At 41.0% G+C, this 16,081-nt stretch overlaps 1 protein-coding gene across 2 annotated transcripts in view; it reads right to left on the bottom strand.

Moving 5' to 3' along the window:
- Positions 1-13,675, bottom strand: part of LOC132990052 (uncharacterized) — a 377,347-nt gene extending 363,672 nt beyond the window's left edge. The window contains exons 1-9 of one of the 2 annotated variants that reach the window (XR_009675957.1): positions 13,587-13,675; positions 13,395-13,471; positions 12,661-12,789; positions 11,549-11,623; positions 10,838-11,011; positions 10,552-10,709; positions 9,682-9,870; positions 8,838-9,498; positions 8,390-8,552 (exon numbers count right to left, since the gene is read on the bottom strand). Coding sequence is in view for 1 of the 2 variants with exons in the window: in XM_061058085.1 (XP_060914068.1) it covers positions 8,390-8,552; positions 8,838-9,498; positions 9,682-9,870; positions 10,552-10,709; positions 10,838-11,011; positions 11,549-11,623; positions 12,661-12,789; positions 13,395-13,469 (1,624 nt within the window). In the remaining variant the exon portion in view is untranslated. Of the gene's footprint in view, positions 1-8,389; positions 8,553-8,837; positions 9,499-9,681; positions 9,871-10,551; positions 10,710-10,837; positions 11,012-11,548; positions 11,624-12,660; positions 12,790-13,394 lie in introns of both variants that reach the window. The other variant, XM_061058085.1, reaches the window with a different exon arrangement.
- Positions 13,676-16,081: the final 2,406 nt, after the last annotated feature.

Genomic DNA, 16,081 nt, shown 5'->3' with positions numbered 1-16,081 from the left:
TAAGTCAGTGAGCTTTTTGTCTGGAGCCCAGCGAGGCTCGGGTGAGAAATTTTTTTTAAAAAGCTCTTTGTAAATCCATTCCCACGGATTACAAATCTGTGCGCAAGAGTTATAATCTATGCCAACAAATTTATAAACTCACAGATTTTTAAAACGTTGAAACAGATTTGAAATTGGCAGTTTACTTTATTCCTGTGACATCCTTGTTTATGTTAAATTTCCTAAAAACAAAACTGTCAATAACATGGGTCATACTGCGCCTACCTTCTCATATAGAGAGGCTAACATCATGCTGTATATTTGTACCGGGTGCAGTTGTATTGCCGATGTTTCATGAGTACAAAAAAAGAGTTCTTTAGTTTTGTATCGGCCCAAAGATAGTGGTATTGGTATCAGTACATCTCTGCACTCTTGCTTCTCAAGTTGCTCTATGACAGTAAACAAAGGTTGGACTCCATTTATTGCTAACTGGTGGCTACACGAGAGTTAGCAGCTGTCTCCAGGAGGCTATGACATCTTTGATGATAGCCTGTCAACGTGGGCAGTAACACAAAGGTGAGCTTCCTTTTTGCAACTTTTTGGTGTTGTTCAAACATCACTGAGTAGATCATGTGGGAGTTGGAGCTCATAAATGTTGGCAACAGTTACTGAAATTAGCTTTAAGTGACAGCAAACAGGCTGTAGGAGTAGATACACATTAGCATCGACTACACTGCCTCCAGTTTCAGTTGAATAATAACGAGCTAACCAGTATAAGCGGTTACAGACGGCCTTGCTGCAAAACGTAGTTATATTTGGAGGAGTAGCAGCGACGGTTTAGGTGTCGGTATATGGTCAGTGGTTCTGTCATATCGAAGCTAAGCTGTAGATGATCACACAAGAATACATCTTAGCTTACAGCTTGACTCTCAATCTGAACTGAACTGTCCTCAAACTATCCCTTTAACTGTCTGTAAAAGTTCACTCTCAGAATCTGAGCCTAATTGTTCTCTTACTCAATGGTATCATCAACCTGATTGTCAAAGTGAATAAAATAATCATGGTAATTGAGAAGCATTTTGGAGATACAAAGCTGTAATCAGCACGTCTCTAAATCCTTGACATTAAAGCTTGGAGACAGTAATTCCCTTCACCAGGACCAACAGAGACGTTCGTGTCACATTTCCAAACGAGGAGCCACAACATCAAACATCCAAATAATGTCGAGCGCTGCTGCTAGTGTCCTCAAGAGTGAGGGATTGGCTTCAGACACACACAGAAAAAAAAAAGTGCATTTCAGGCCTCTGCTGATTGGCACTCAGACAAACCGGGCACTGCCCAGGCAAATTAGAGTTTGGAGAAGGAGAGTGATCCCACTGAGCGCATGAAGCCACAGGTGTACTTTTAATTAGGAGTGTGACATTTCCAGTCATTAAATAGGCAGCGTGCACCGAGGGCTCTCAAGGTAAATAACCATATTACTCGGACACAGAAATGCACTTTGATCGTACAAAACCACAACGGAGCTCACCCAGTGGAGGAGATACTGAGATACTTTCTGAAGTACTGTACTTGACATCTTGTAACTTGAACTTTTGTACTAAATTAAAGTTCCACTGCGCCACACTGCAGATGGAAAAAGATGTATTTTATAATCCAGTACAATGATTTTTTAAACCTCTTTATTAACTTTGAAGAGGATTTTACATGAAGTCGGGATGGCTGTGTTTGGCATGATGTGAACCTCAATAAAAAACAGGAATGTTACCCTTTAAACTGCCTCATTGCTGTCATCTTCAATAATTGTTTTCAGCCTGGAGAGGTTATATATCTTAAGTCTGAAAATTGACAACAAAAATGCAAATTTGTGCAGCAGAACTTTATCTTCTCTTCTGTCTTGCAGCACGGCTAATTTGAAAGTTGTTTTGGGGTTGTATGTGCATTATGCAGAAACCAAAACTTGTTTTCATTCTCTCCTTTTTTTGTGCTTTTAAGAAAAGCTTTACTCTCACTGGTCCAGCTTGAACTGAATTATCTCAGTCTCTACCACCTCTGTGATGAATTTCCATTATTATTAGTTTAGCATTATTTTTCATTATTACTAGTTAAGCATTATTCTGACCTTTAGAGCCATCTCTGTTCAAGGTCTTTGTTCATTTTCCAAACAGCGCTCCATTAAATGAGACTACTGGGAGTTAGAAGCAGATTTGAATATTTATTTATTTGCTGCATGAATCACAACCCTTTCAAACAAACAGCTGTTATACACTCAGTTAAAAACCTACTCCACTGTGCAGATACAACAGTGAAGCTCATGCATTGAAGCATCAGTGTAAACTAACTAATACGACCAATAACATCAGCCCACTCGTACGTATTTCTCTGGTACTTTAACTTAAGGGGTATTTTGAAATGGGTTTTTGGCTACCCACTGCTTATCTTCACTAGTTTGCAGTCTGCTCTTCTTCTGACATCCTTCTTTTTGTTAAAATATCTAAAAAAAACTGCCAAATGACATGGGCCATACTGCGCCTTTCTACTCATACAGAATACAGGTGCCTACATGGCCCGTTCTTCTGATTGGCTCGTTCTTAAAGTCCCTCGAGCTTTTACTGAACTCGGTAAATCAGCATTTTATTTTGATGCCCCAAATTCGTGGAACGCCCTCCAGCAAACTCTGAGGATCGGAGTTCTTCCCTCTCGTCCAGAGTTTAGGAATTTGATTTCAAACAACTTTGTTTCAAATTGTAACTGTTTTAAATGATCTCAGTGGTTTTTGAGTGTTTGTTGTGTTTTTGCTTGTTTTACTGTGCTTGTAATCTCGATGGGCATTGGAAATGAGGGAAACCTCAGAGTCTTTTCGAGAATAAATAAAGGTTTGAAATGAAATGAAATGAAAATATAGAGAGGCTAACATCAAGCTGTATGTTTGTACCGGCTGCAGTTGTATTGCCGAGTACAAACAAGAGTGCTTTAGCTTGGTATCGGCCCAATACCTGATAGTGATATTGGTATCAGTACATCTCTAAACTCTTGCTTCTCAAGTTGCTAGTTACCTCCCCTCCAAAGAAATTCTGATTTGGATTGTGGGTAACTTAACTTAATGATGATGGTCTCCATATTGATGATGGTAATGACGATGGTTTTTGTTTGATAACGACGACTTATAAGATGGTTTCTATACTGATTAGAGCTCTCAAGAACTGCCCTCAATGTTGTGCTTTGCCTCTGGTCACTTCCTGTCAGCACCTGTGTGTCCAATCAGACTCAAAGCTGATCGTTTGCTCTTACTGACATTCTTCCCTTTTTTCTAGATCCTTGCTTGTGTTGTTCTTACTCTCTGATGTACGTCACTTTGGATAAAAGAGTCTGCTAAGTGAATTGTAGAATTGTAGAATTGTAGAATTGTAGGGTGGGCAAAACCTCAATACTGTTAGGAGTGAAACCGTGCCCAGCATGACCTGTGATACAAAGGGGCTGAAAAAATGACTGATGTTGGAATAAAAAGAGCGCTGGCAGGTGGATTTCTGTCCTGACATGTTTGTGTTTAAATGTGGAGAGGGAGCTTGTTAATGAGAGCAGAGGAATCTGTTGACTTGAGTATATCAGATTTAGGAAGGCTCCGTTCACCGGACGCTTCAGGGGCCCGGACATGTCTGTGGGCCGGCCTGCCTGGAAGAGCTGTAAACACTATAAAGCCGTTTTCACATATGCACTCCGGATAATATCTAGATATTTACAGGAGGACTTCTCCGGAGATTCTCCTGAACTAGCCGTTCACATATGCTCCTCACAGCGGGGGACTTTCCCTGTCAGAGGGGAGGGCGGGGGGGGCGGGGGATTTCCCGAGGTAAGACGTGACGTAAATAAACAACGCGGAAGTAGCGGCCAAAGCAACAGAGTCCGCTACACGACGTTATAATGAGAATATTTGCCTTTATATCAATGCTATGTGTAATCCAATGGAATGACAACATCCACAACAGAGAGGAGAACAACATACTGACGGACAGAAAACAGAATGCAGACGTTTAATTACGTGCACAGAGATCGTAATGGTCGGGGGCAGTCACTATATAAACGTCATTCTCTTTGTATTGGCTGAAATTGAAATCTCCAGAGTATATGCGGCCGCGTTCAGACATCAGCTCACTCGGATTTTTTGCGGATAAAAATCTAGGGGTCTGGTCGGATAAACTCCGGGTAAAGTCCGCGCGAAAAATGCGGCTGTTTGCGTTCACATATAGCCTAAAGAACCTCCGGGTAGCCAAATCTCCGGAGTTTTTCAGGAGATTTCTGTACGTGTGAAAAGGGTTTAAGAAGGAACTACACCCCCGATACTTACTCTTTTTGTTTGCAAAGTTGTAGTGTTACTTTGACTCAGTTACAACACCTGAATACTTACGTCATCAATGATCTCATCAAACGCGTGAAGACCTTCACCACATCAGACGTTATTAAAATATTAACTGATTAAAAAAGTGTTGTGGCGTGCAGAGAGCAACCAATCTGAGCTATTAGTGTTACAGAATTAAACCACACAAACTTTAATTCTCTGTCTTCTTCGTTAAGCTGGTATTTCTCCAAATAACACAATCAAAAACAAATCAATACAAGCTACAATCTTGTTGTCAATGTGTTTTGGATCCTGTAGCGAACTCCGCCCTCCTATAAATAAGCACATGGATCATTACAGCGTCATCCTGTGGACTCTGGATGCAGTGGATGTTGTTTCTTGGCCCACAAGGATCATGTTGATTACTAGAGGAAAGCACTCAAAACCGCAGTACAACAGTAATACAACCACCTGCTCAATCTGTCTGTCTCCATCTGCGTCAGCGTGGCTCTGCAAACAACACGGTGTTTTTAAAAAAAAGTCGACATGCAAAACGCAGCCAGGGCGCCAGCTAACAGTCTGATGCTAATTAACAGTTCTTGGTTTGTTTATTAATAATTGATCTCGTACTTCTTTTATCTGATCAAATGCAGCGTGAGTGTCTGCTGAGTCGACGCTGAAAACAATGTGAGATCTGGCATGCACGCTGGCTCTCGGTGTAATGGGATCAGATGAATAAATAGTGTGTGCGATAGGAGCTGAATAAACAGCACATATTTAGACGGGTTTGTGCTGATAAACATGCAGACAAGAACAGGGAGGGGGCAGGTGTGAGTGTGACGATGGGAGGGAAGAGAGTGAGAGAGGAAAAGGAGTCTTATTAACAGATTTTTTTTTTTTTTCTGGGTTTTATTGTGTAAACAGGCTGATATTCTGTGTCGTCTGATTCTAATTTTACAACATAAAAACTCTTAATGGTTGTCTTTTACAGTTCAAGCTGTACAGTGACTGATAATTGCCTCAACTCTAATGAATGGTGTAACATAACCAAGTTAATTTATAAGAGTAGTAGTGTAATTAAAGCTCCTGTGTGGGACTTTAAGTGTGTGCTGATTTTGGCGCCCCCCTGTGGACACCTCTTATCTCTTTGCTGATCCTGTCTTTTACATGTATCTAGGTTGTGTTTTCTTACAAAAATAATCTCCCCCCGGTTTCTTTTTGACCGTCGAATGTATCACTCACTGTGAATATTGATTGTGAAAAATGTAAAATATGATGTTTCCTCATGTTGTTAATGGTTTAGTCTGACACCTACCCTGTTGCAGTGATTACAGGCACTGAATATAAATATATAAAAATAATAGATGTTGATGTCTGATGGTTTTATTTGCTTTTGTAGGTCATAAAGAGGCGTCAGTATTAATTTCGGTCTGTTTTATAATCAGCTAAAAACTCCTCACTGGAGCTTTAAGTTGCATGTTCGTCTTTATGTAGCGATGAGAAAAAGGCAAAATGTCTAGTGGACTCGGTTGCTTTCTCCGGCCCGACTTCCTTGTTGTTTTTACGTTGTGTCTCACCTCCTGAAACTCCACTGCCATATACCTCCCGTCCCACAGGGATACTCTCCTGCTGTGAGGTGCATGTGTGCACAACAAGAAGTATGAAGATTTCTGGGTGAGTCTATGCCTAAAGAATGTTTTATTTAAGATTCATGGTTGGGTTTTTTGGCCTTTATTGGACAGGAGAGTGGATAGGAAACCAGAGAGAGAGAGAGGGGGGGGAATGACAGGTGGGAAAGCAGCCACAGGCCAGACAGGTACCCGGGACGGCTGCTTAGAGGACTATATCCTCCATACATGGGACAAGACCTAACCGCTAGCCAATCTGCACCTCAGTCAACCGGAAATTTTCTAGAAATTCTCAGGAGTGCACATGTAAAAAAACGGCTCAGCCTATAACTGTCAGCCGGCTTGTAGCTCCTGTGAGTTCTGTAGGAGTCATATAAATACCCAAGAAAAAGTTAAATTGGATTCAAATTTAGAACACACCGCCCTGGTTCCAGGATGATTCATCAACAAGTTTTATGTTTTATCAGGAAATGAAAAAAGAAAATTCAAAATGTGTCATTTATGAGTTTAAAGAGTACAGGTGGCAAAAAGTGCAAGAAATGTGTCATTAAAAATCCTAAAAATCTGTTTTGACTTCATGAGAGCTGAAAGGGGCATATTCATTGTGAACCTTTTTCTACAAAGGAGTGTTTATGTTTGAATTAATCGCTTCGTTTAAGTCAAACAATCTAAATACAAGAATAGAAAAGTCACTTTCGATGTTTGTGTTGGAAGCACTAATGTGAGACACGCAGCAACATTTTCTTCTGATTCCTACAGCAGGAAGAAGCACAGCCTCGGGTTGCCTGCAGGCTGTGCATCACTCTGCTCCTGTTCCTCACACTGCCAAAGTTTTCAGGTTAGGGAGGAGCACAAACTCCGACTGCCGCCGCCGCCGCCGTGTTTCTGTATCAAGACAGGAAATCGCTGTCTTTGTCGCTCAGATCCCGTATCCATATTTTATGACCATGTGGACTCTAATTATGTTCCCAGTCTGCACACTCACACTGATTCCTGTTAGCAGCCCACTTCCACCACATCTGTATCACCTCCCACTGTGTGTGTGTGTGTGTGTGTGTGTGTGTGTGTGTGTGTGTGTGTGTGTGTGTGTGTGTGTGTGTGTGTGTGTGTGTGTGTGTGTGTGTGTGTGTGTGTGTCTGTGTCTTCCAGCAGCTATGAGAGGAAGCTTCTGAAATCTTCTCCCCTGGCTTTGCTCTTGAAATATACAAACCACGCACACTCGGTTAATTAAAAGTGAAAAGCCATTAGACGAGATATAGAATATGCTCCTCTTCACAATTTGCTCTGCAGATTGTTTGGTCAGTTTTTTTTTGCACTGCAGGATTAGTGACACACTGCCCCCTGCTGGCAGAGCGGAGGAATATCCGTCTGTCTGTTTTTCACAGCCATCATTACATCCATCGGTTTAAAAGAGCAAAATGGCGGCATTTAAAGGCTCGCTCCCTTAAAGACATTTCAGGTCAGCCTCCTCTTAATTGGCCTGTTAAAGTTTAATTTATGAAAATGAGAGGCTCTGACATTAACTCTACTTCTGCAGACTTCCTGTTTCCTCTTTCTATGTGCTGCTTCCCTCTTGTGGTGGGGGAAGGTGTTGGGTTTTTTTTTTTTTCACACCACAGCTTCAAATTCACTGCAGAAATACTGTCGGCTCATTCATCGGGCTCCATGCGGAAGAATGCTTTTTTTTTATTAATCTCAACATTGATATTAAACTTAATATTTCACCTAGAAAATCCAATTACTTCCTTGTCAGACCTGATCTTAACTTGTATTCGCAATTGAGTTGTATTAATGGTCAAACTAGAACCAGGGAAGTTCAATCTGTGGTCACTGATAACCACCGTCCATGTATACACTTTGTAAAGTGTCATCTTATCATATATCTACATGTGAGTCATCTTTATCACGAGGTCTATCATTTTGACTCATACTCTTAATTTCAAATGAATCGTTTTGGTAAGATGAAAAGCTTTAAAGATCTAATATGTGACATTTTAAACATGAATATTGCAAGTATCAAATATACCCTAACTCTCAGTATAGGCGAGTGATGCCTCTCTAAAAAAAATGGCCTTTTGCCCTGTCAGAGGTAGGATTTTTGTGTTAAAAAGCAACTATTAGATTTTTTTTTTTTTAAGAGGCTGCTAGTTGCTTTCTTTACATACCAGTAAAACATACTTGCTTCTGTTTTTACGTTTTTTCCTGCCTGCCCTTTAGTAAAATTACTGCAAGAAGTCGGGGTGAGTCAATGTGTGAACACAGCAGGTAAATGGTCAGGAAAAGTGAGATTTATATTGACGGTATGTCCTATTACTGTCCAACTGGGAAAATCTCCCACTGTGAGGGACATGTGTGAAAGGGGAACTCTGGATTTTTTTGTAAAATGTCAGGACTGTGTGTGTGAAAGGAGGTGAGAGGAGCACATTACATTGTGGAGTCTACTCACTGAAGTTGTGTGCGATCTTCTCATTGAGGATGATGTGCTGCGTGTTGCTCGGCTCGGGCACGCTAAAGGACCCCAGATCTTTAACGCCAAATTGCTCCAATAAGCGCGGCGAGTCTATTTCAATCCTCCCGGTGCGTTCTTGTGCCCAAAATGATTTTGCAATCTGCAAGGAAACAAATTAGATTCGAATCTCAGACAAGTCCATAGTAAGTGGAAATCAATGGTTTGCATTTGAAGAAGAGAGCAGCACTGGGGACAGAAACAAAGAATAATACATCACAATGATGAAGTAGGAATAATGAAGTGAAACCAAGCTGAAACTGACCTTTCCGTTTGCTTCTTTTTTTTCTGAATAATTCTCTCTAATGAAAACCTTTTTGTGAGATTTATACTAAAAACATTTTCTTTCTGATAAATGAGGTTTTTAACTGAAAATTGACTGAGTTACCTTCTCGGAGCCGACCAGGTCCCAGTGGAAGGCCTTGGTTTGAGGTTTTCTTAAATCTATCTTGAATTTACAGGGTAGAGGAGGGGGGGCGGGGATGAAAGGAAGTGGAGGGCGTTCCACAACTTTGTAGATTGGTTCAGGAGTCTCTGGGAGTGTGGGGGCTGTTGGAATGGACGACGGTAGAGGGGAGGTGGGTGAAGATAAGGCGAGGACACCGGGAGAGGTCGGACGTGGCACGGGAGGTGAATTTCCAGGCTCTATAACTTGAGCTGGAGTCTTTTTTGGGCTGCGAGGTTTAGCGACCGGCTTTGTATAATCAGCTGAGGGATGGATTTGACTGGTGTCCCCCGGTGATAAATGATCCCAAGCACTTGAAGGAGAATCTGCATTTTTATAATCCGGAGGAGAAGGGAAACTGGCGCTTCCTCCGCCGCTTGACTCGAGCTCCATCTCTGTCTCTGTCTCTGTCTCTGTCTCTGTGTCCTCGACATCTTCGGCTATGCTGATATGTCGTAGAATCTGTTTTTCCACAAACATGTGTTCACCCATGGACTTCCTCTTCCAGTCTTTGCAGAGTTTGTCGATGGCCTGGACCCAAGCATCTCGCTCCCTCTGTACTGCACCGTGGGCCGATGGTTGATCTGGTTTAGGAACCTTGAACCTGCAATAAAACTCACCATATTTAACTTCCCTTAAAGGCTGAGATAAGCCTGCCAGTTAACACACTGGTTCTGTATGTCATCACTGAAAAGATGCTGCATCGTAACTGCTAGAATAAAAACACACGTTTCACAGGAGAGGCAGCTGGTTTACTCTTAGATCAATCTGAAAAAGAATCACTCACTGGTACTCGTTTTTGTGCGTGATAAGCGTGAAGTTGTCGGGGCAAGGCGGTTTCTGCACGCTCGTATCGCCGTCTGACAGGTGGATCACAGTCGACTGCTGCGTCCATGATGTCGCATCACCTTCAGCAGGGACTCGGCGCTTTAAGGGAACCAGAACTAACTGACCGGGATGGAGCTGGACCTCATATCTGGAGAAGGAGAAGAAGAGAGGATTCATGTGTAATATGCAGCCACCAACAACTGGAGCTGAGCTGTGATGTCATGATTACAGACAACACTCCAGTGGAAGATAACACAGTGGTTGACTTGAGATATTTCTGCAGTTTGTACACTTGGAACTGAGTGTCTGGCTTTTTTTTCAGTCCATCGATCGAACAACTTTGGGGGAAATTGATTTGGAGCAGCGTGAACATAAAAACAAAAAGTTAAAACAACAATAAAGACAAGAAAATGTAATTCTACATGACAGTTTAAAAGCTGTTTTCACAGAGAATTTCAGGAGCACCGCCCCTGATATCCTCCTGATCCAGTTATTCACTTCTTTATGTTACCTCCTGTGTGCTCCTGCTGCAAAAAAAAAAGATGTCCCCTTGTGGGTCCGTAAAAAGAGAATCTGAATCTAAATCTAACAATCCTGCTGTTCACCAAAATCAAATTATTTCAAACCACTGTTGGCTGACAGTGTGGACACATTTTATTCAGCTAGGCTGTGATGACACAATAGGACATCCTATGACATATTTTGAATAAAGTGAAAGTTAGACTCATTTATAACATTTTGAAAAGTGCCTCATGTCCTCATGTATAAACTAAAGGTGGAAGTGGGTCTAAACATTTGAGGGGCCAAGAATAAGACGACTCATCCGTACTTCACCCATCTGAACGAAGCCAGGCCGCCTCTGTGCAGTAACAAGACGCCTCCCCGAAGGCTCTGGGACGCTTGAGGCTGCTGACTTTTTTCTGCATTGCCCTCCTTTGAATCGCTGTATATGTTCCCATAAATGATTTTATTCAACAGCTCCATCATCTGCTCAAACACAGACAAATCAAACCAGCATTAAAAAAAAAAAAAAGACTCAATGAAAGCATCAAGAACAAACAGTTACGAAGATGACATCGATCAATTCTTCATTCCTGTTAGCATATCATATTCACCTTGTATTTGTCTTCCATCGAATTAGCCTCCAGTTCATAATCGTGATGTTCTTTATAGGAAACGCAGAACCTGGTGCCGGCTCCATCTTCACAGCTCTTCACGTTGGAGAAGAGGAGTTGTCGCTTGATGATGCCTTTCTCTATGCTGCACAGCATTTTGGTCTTGAAATCAATCTGCAGGGCCATAAAACGAGGGTCTGAATTATTCAAAACCAAAGATATATTTATTTAAAGCCGTTTAAATGAACATATTTGAATATTTTTTTCCTTATTCTATCATTTTTAGCCATGCTAATACACTGATCTAAGCAGAAATATCTCAAAAATCTTTTATTCAGATTCTCATGGTCCATAGGAGGTGAATCCTGATGGTAACCTTGAAATTAACCAGTGAGGAAAGTTGGTATTCCAACAGATTTTCATGACCCCAATCAGTTAATTTTGGATTAAATGCCTTATTAGATTTTAGTTTAAATCATGCTTATTCATAGCAACATTTAGCACAAATTAGCTAATACTAGCATTGCTAGGATAAGATGTTAAACATAATACCTTAACTTCATGTTAGTATTGCTAATTGTATTGAAGATGTTAGCATGTTGAACGTCAAGAAGTTCTGCCTTACAGAGCTGATAACATGGCTGTCGGCTACACATAAACATCGGGGGGGGGGGGGGGGGGGGGGGGGGGGTTGTGTTTTCTTAATCTCACCTGAAGAACTCGCTTCTGCCACCTGTAGCGGCCATGTTTGTGAACACTGAAGTTGTACTGGGAGGATTCTTGTTCCTGTAAGGGAAAACACCTCTTCAGAAATTCTTAGGAATCTTTTTGTCCTTTGTTTTGTTTCCTTGATAAGGTTAATGAAAGCTGCTCTTTGTCATCATGAAAAACAAAAAAAAAAAAGGCCTGACAGACAAATCAAACAAGTCAAACACAGATTTACTCTTAAACCAATCCAGCAGGCTGAGCGGCTTATTAACACAACAGTGTTTGAGAAGCTGAGGACTCTCAAGTAGGTCACAACTCTTTGCTTTACAAGACAGGTTTCCTCCAGAGCTCTGACATCGGTCGTTCATGAAAAACAGATTATGTTTTTAAAATGATTCAATGCAACAGCTGCAGAGAATCTGGCGGAAACATGCAGCTAGCACATACTTTTCAAATTGCAAACAGATCCTAAACTCACACAATGTTTTTTGATTGTCTCCAATAAACTTGAAAACCAAATCTGCTGATTTCAATATTTTTACTTAAACCTGCAATAAGCGTTTCAGGTCAGTTCATCTTTTCGGTCTTCAGATGGTCATGGGACAAATATTCACTCTGTTTTTGGTCTCAACCAACTCCTCGGGGAAGTATATTGTTTCTTAGCTGCTAACAACCATCCCCAGATAGATTTTAACTTTATAAAGGGGTTGTATCGTCTTTGTTCAATCCGTACATTTACAGAAATTCAGGGCTTCAGGAGAAGTTACCGTTTGTTGGAGAACAACATCCAGGCAACACAACTTGTTTGGACTCTTGTCATAAACTTGAGGTTGTCTGATAAACAGCAGAGGTACTGGCTTGATAGACAAACAAGCAAGGGTTGTTTATCATCGTGGCTGTAATCTACATCTTGTTCAAGCAAGGGCCGATTGAAAGATTGTTTGGATGCTACAGCTGCACACAGCTCCAAAGAGCTGGAAGCATTTGTAGCTGATACGGGATCATAAAAAAAAAAAAGCAACAATACGCTCCTTGAATCTCCATTTTACTCTTCTAAATGTTAGAATGATGTGCAGCCACTATATAATGAGGAAGTTTGACATTGAATGTTACACCTCTTCAGCCTGGCTCTTCTGTTTGAGCAGCTCCTTCCTGCCCTGCCTGGCCTGGTTCAGAGCATCGTCGATGGACAGCTCTCCGCTCTTCACCTTGTTCATGATGCTCAGCTGCATCTCATTGCTCAACTGAAACAAACAAATCACCCATTGGAATGTGTATTTTAGTTCTAGGTTACAGACATTTGTTGTATCCTGTAGAGAATTAATGGTTTGTACCTTTCTGCATTGATTACTAATGCAGAATCATTTGAAACCGCATGTAAGGTTTAAAATGATACTGTAATGCTTTTCTGTCAGGTGTGCATGACTGAAGACAGAATTAATCAGCTTCAGTTCACTGGAATCCCAAAGAGGAAGCGTTAACTTTAATCAGCATCTAGTACAGGAATCCTACGTGCCTGTAATCAGTCATTGTCTTGTCACATTTCTGTGTAGTTGTGGGGAAACAACAGCCGGGAAGTCAGGCTGAATTGAGGAAGTAAGACACACATGAGAGACGATACATAGAATCACAAACCCGTCTCTTCTCACAGCACATTCTGACGTTAATGAAAGTCAGGTGGGGAGAGGGGGGGGGGGGGGGGGTGTTTATTCTGCGAGCTAAATAAAGTCAAGCTGTTAAGTGACTCTGGCATCTGCAGAAGAATGCATTTCACACCCTTCACACACATTTAAAGAACTTACTAGTTGATTCTCGGCCTCCTGTCTAAATGTATAAACAGATATCTTACCTGTGGCAAGTCGTCACTGTTTGTATCCACTTTGGGTAGACTGTCCCCCTTCCTTGTTCTTAAACTTGGCATCATGTCTGTTTAGAAGTCACACAAATATTCAAGCAAATATCCAGACAGTACTGGTTCTTTTTTCTTTTTAAAGAGCAAAGACATGAAAGATCGTTGCTGTTTTCTTGTTTTTGTTCTAACCTGAGATTTGCTTCTTTCACCTGGGGAGAGGAAAACCTTTCTGTGATTTGTGTCACACTTTCTACCACCGCCCTCCTCCACCTCCACCTCCAGCTCCAGCTCCGGTTACACTTCACTTACATGCAGGTAAGTCAGGCTGTGTGAGTTCAGCCACGCCCACAGAAACACACAGACTCCCCCGGCTGCAAAACAGAGCGACTCATTCTTTCAGTCCAATTACATGTCTGGACCCGCAGGACAATGTGCTGTATACCTGCAGCGCACCTGGTTTTCTTTTTCAGCCAGGAGAGAGTGCTAAGAAACACGTTCATCTTCCCAATACTCAATATGAAAATATAAATATCATAGACTCCCCATAAGGCATTGCAACATTTTTAAAGGTGTTCCCATGACAGCTTTGGTTGAATCCTAATATATCCCTACAAAGACAGAAAGCAGCTTTCTATGTGTAACAAATAAAAGGTTTAAAGCCTTATTATTATATTTTTTACTCCCATCAATTATTGACTACATGCCTGAAAACACTAATTAATTAATCAACACCTAAAAATTGAATGTATTGTTTTTTAAATGTCCATTGAATCAGTTTACATAAGAAAGAAAATGATTCATATTAGATTAAAATTCTGGGTTTTTTTACTTCCTGTTTCAGTCTACTAATAATTAAATGATATTGATATCTTTGGGCTTGGGAGGTGTCTTTGTTATATGAACAAAATGTGTCTTTAATTTAAAGGTTAGAACATGAAAAGACATCTGTATTTGAAATGTATTGGACTTTCCAGTCCACTCCAACAAAGGTGAGAGAAATGAGGTGCGCATGCTTTTTTGGCAGCACCCGGTAGACTATCTGTGTCGTAATTGCAGGAATACAGGCGCAAACATAACTGGCAGAAGGCTCAATGAATCATGTTTTAGACATCTTCATTAGCACACTGAGCTGCATGTTAAAGTTTTACTGTTACACAATAGAGCAGCACTTTCATACAGCTACACAGTGACAGGGGGGGAAATCCCTTCATGAACAAGTGATGGGGAATCCCTTCGTCTGCTGGGATTTTATGTTCAGGTGTGGCTGAGAATAGATGAAACATTTGTACTGTTTTATAAGTTTCCCTAAAAGCCGTACAGTTTGTGGATTTTACTTTCAGGCTTATTTGAGCGTAGCGTTAGTTCAGGCAGGATAAGGAGTTCTCTGCTATCATGTCATTGTTTTTGATAACAGCTGTTCTCATGCGAGCCGCATCATCAGCTGATGGCCAGCTGATTTGATTTCAAAGCATCCTATTTGCTTATTGCACTCATGCAGCCTTATTTAAACTGCTCTAACCTGCCTACTTCGCTGCTCCCTCTGCAAGCCGCATGTGCAACCCTCCTTCCACCCCAGCTCCTCCTTTTATGCTGTGTCTGACTTTATCCTTGCCATGCTGCTGTCATTGATGCCTGCTCTGTTTGGGGTTTTTTGCCACTTCTCTCTCTGCCTTTAGGCTTTCCTTGTGTACGGGAAGGTCAGGAATGTGTGCTGTTCCTGTCTCAATTTAGCATGTGGAAGAAGTGCAGGGAGATCCCTAAACAGAAGCATACCGCTAAATGTAAATAATTGCAAATAAAAGTATTTTTCTTGACAAAGCGGTCCTTACTGAAGTGTATTGATCGTTTTCCTCTGTGGATAAAGCATGAACATTGGAACATTGAAGCTTTTTAAATACTTCTTATATTTTTTAAAGGCTTTATATGCGATGTTTTTGATCCAGCAGATGTCGTCCTTGAGCACCAGCATGAAACCAAAACAACTCGCGCTGCATTATTGTGTTAGCATGCTAATGCTAGCGATCTTTATTACGCTCGTATCTTCACACTGCATGTAAATTTACCTGAAATGATCGTGATCTAGAAACACAGTTAAGCAGTGAGTACAGTATGTTATTCTTCTTTTCTCTAGTCCCTCAATTAAACAACTTTTATACTCGAGGGGAGGAGTCAGCCGGCTGTCCCGACGATGTAAACAAAGTGAAGATAGGACTCTGAAAACTCTGAAAACATCACAGACAGTGGGACTCGGGTGTTACACCCATTGTAGACAGTCATGACTCACAGAGTTATTTTCAGAGGATATACTTGATTTCTATTGTGTGAAAAATCACATATAAAGCCTTTAATTTGTAACGCTGTAACCGTAAAATTAGAAGTAGCCTACTGTGTTTCCTTACGTTTACTTTTATACTGATAGACTACTTCACTAAAGTTAGAAGTAAATTTCAAACTTGTATCTGCATTTATTTGCAGCTAAAATAAAGTTTTAAAAAAAACTCCACCTTGACCAACTGCAGCTGGAACACTATATCTTCACAAATTCATGAGCCAGCCATAATATTATAATACACTTATATAATGTACAGTGATGTCACACTGATCACCGTAAGTAGTACTTTCATTTAGGGTACTTTAAGTTCACTTCTGCAAAAGTTCTCTGTCACAAAAGTTTACATTTAAAA

This window comes from Labrus mixtus, chromosome 15, assembly GCF_963584025.1.
Source record: "Labrus mixtus chromosome 15, fLabMix1.1, whole genome shotgun sequence".
Lineage (NCBI taxonomy): Eukaryota > Metazoa > Chordata > Actinopteri > Labriformes > Labridae > Labrus > Labrus mixtus.
This window is presented reverse-complemented; position numbering and strand designations above follow the sequence as displayed.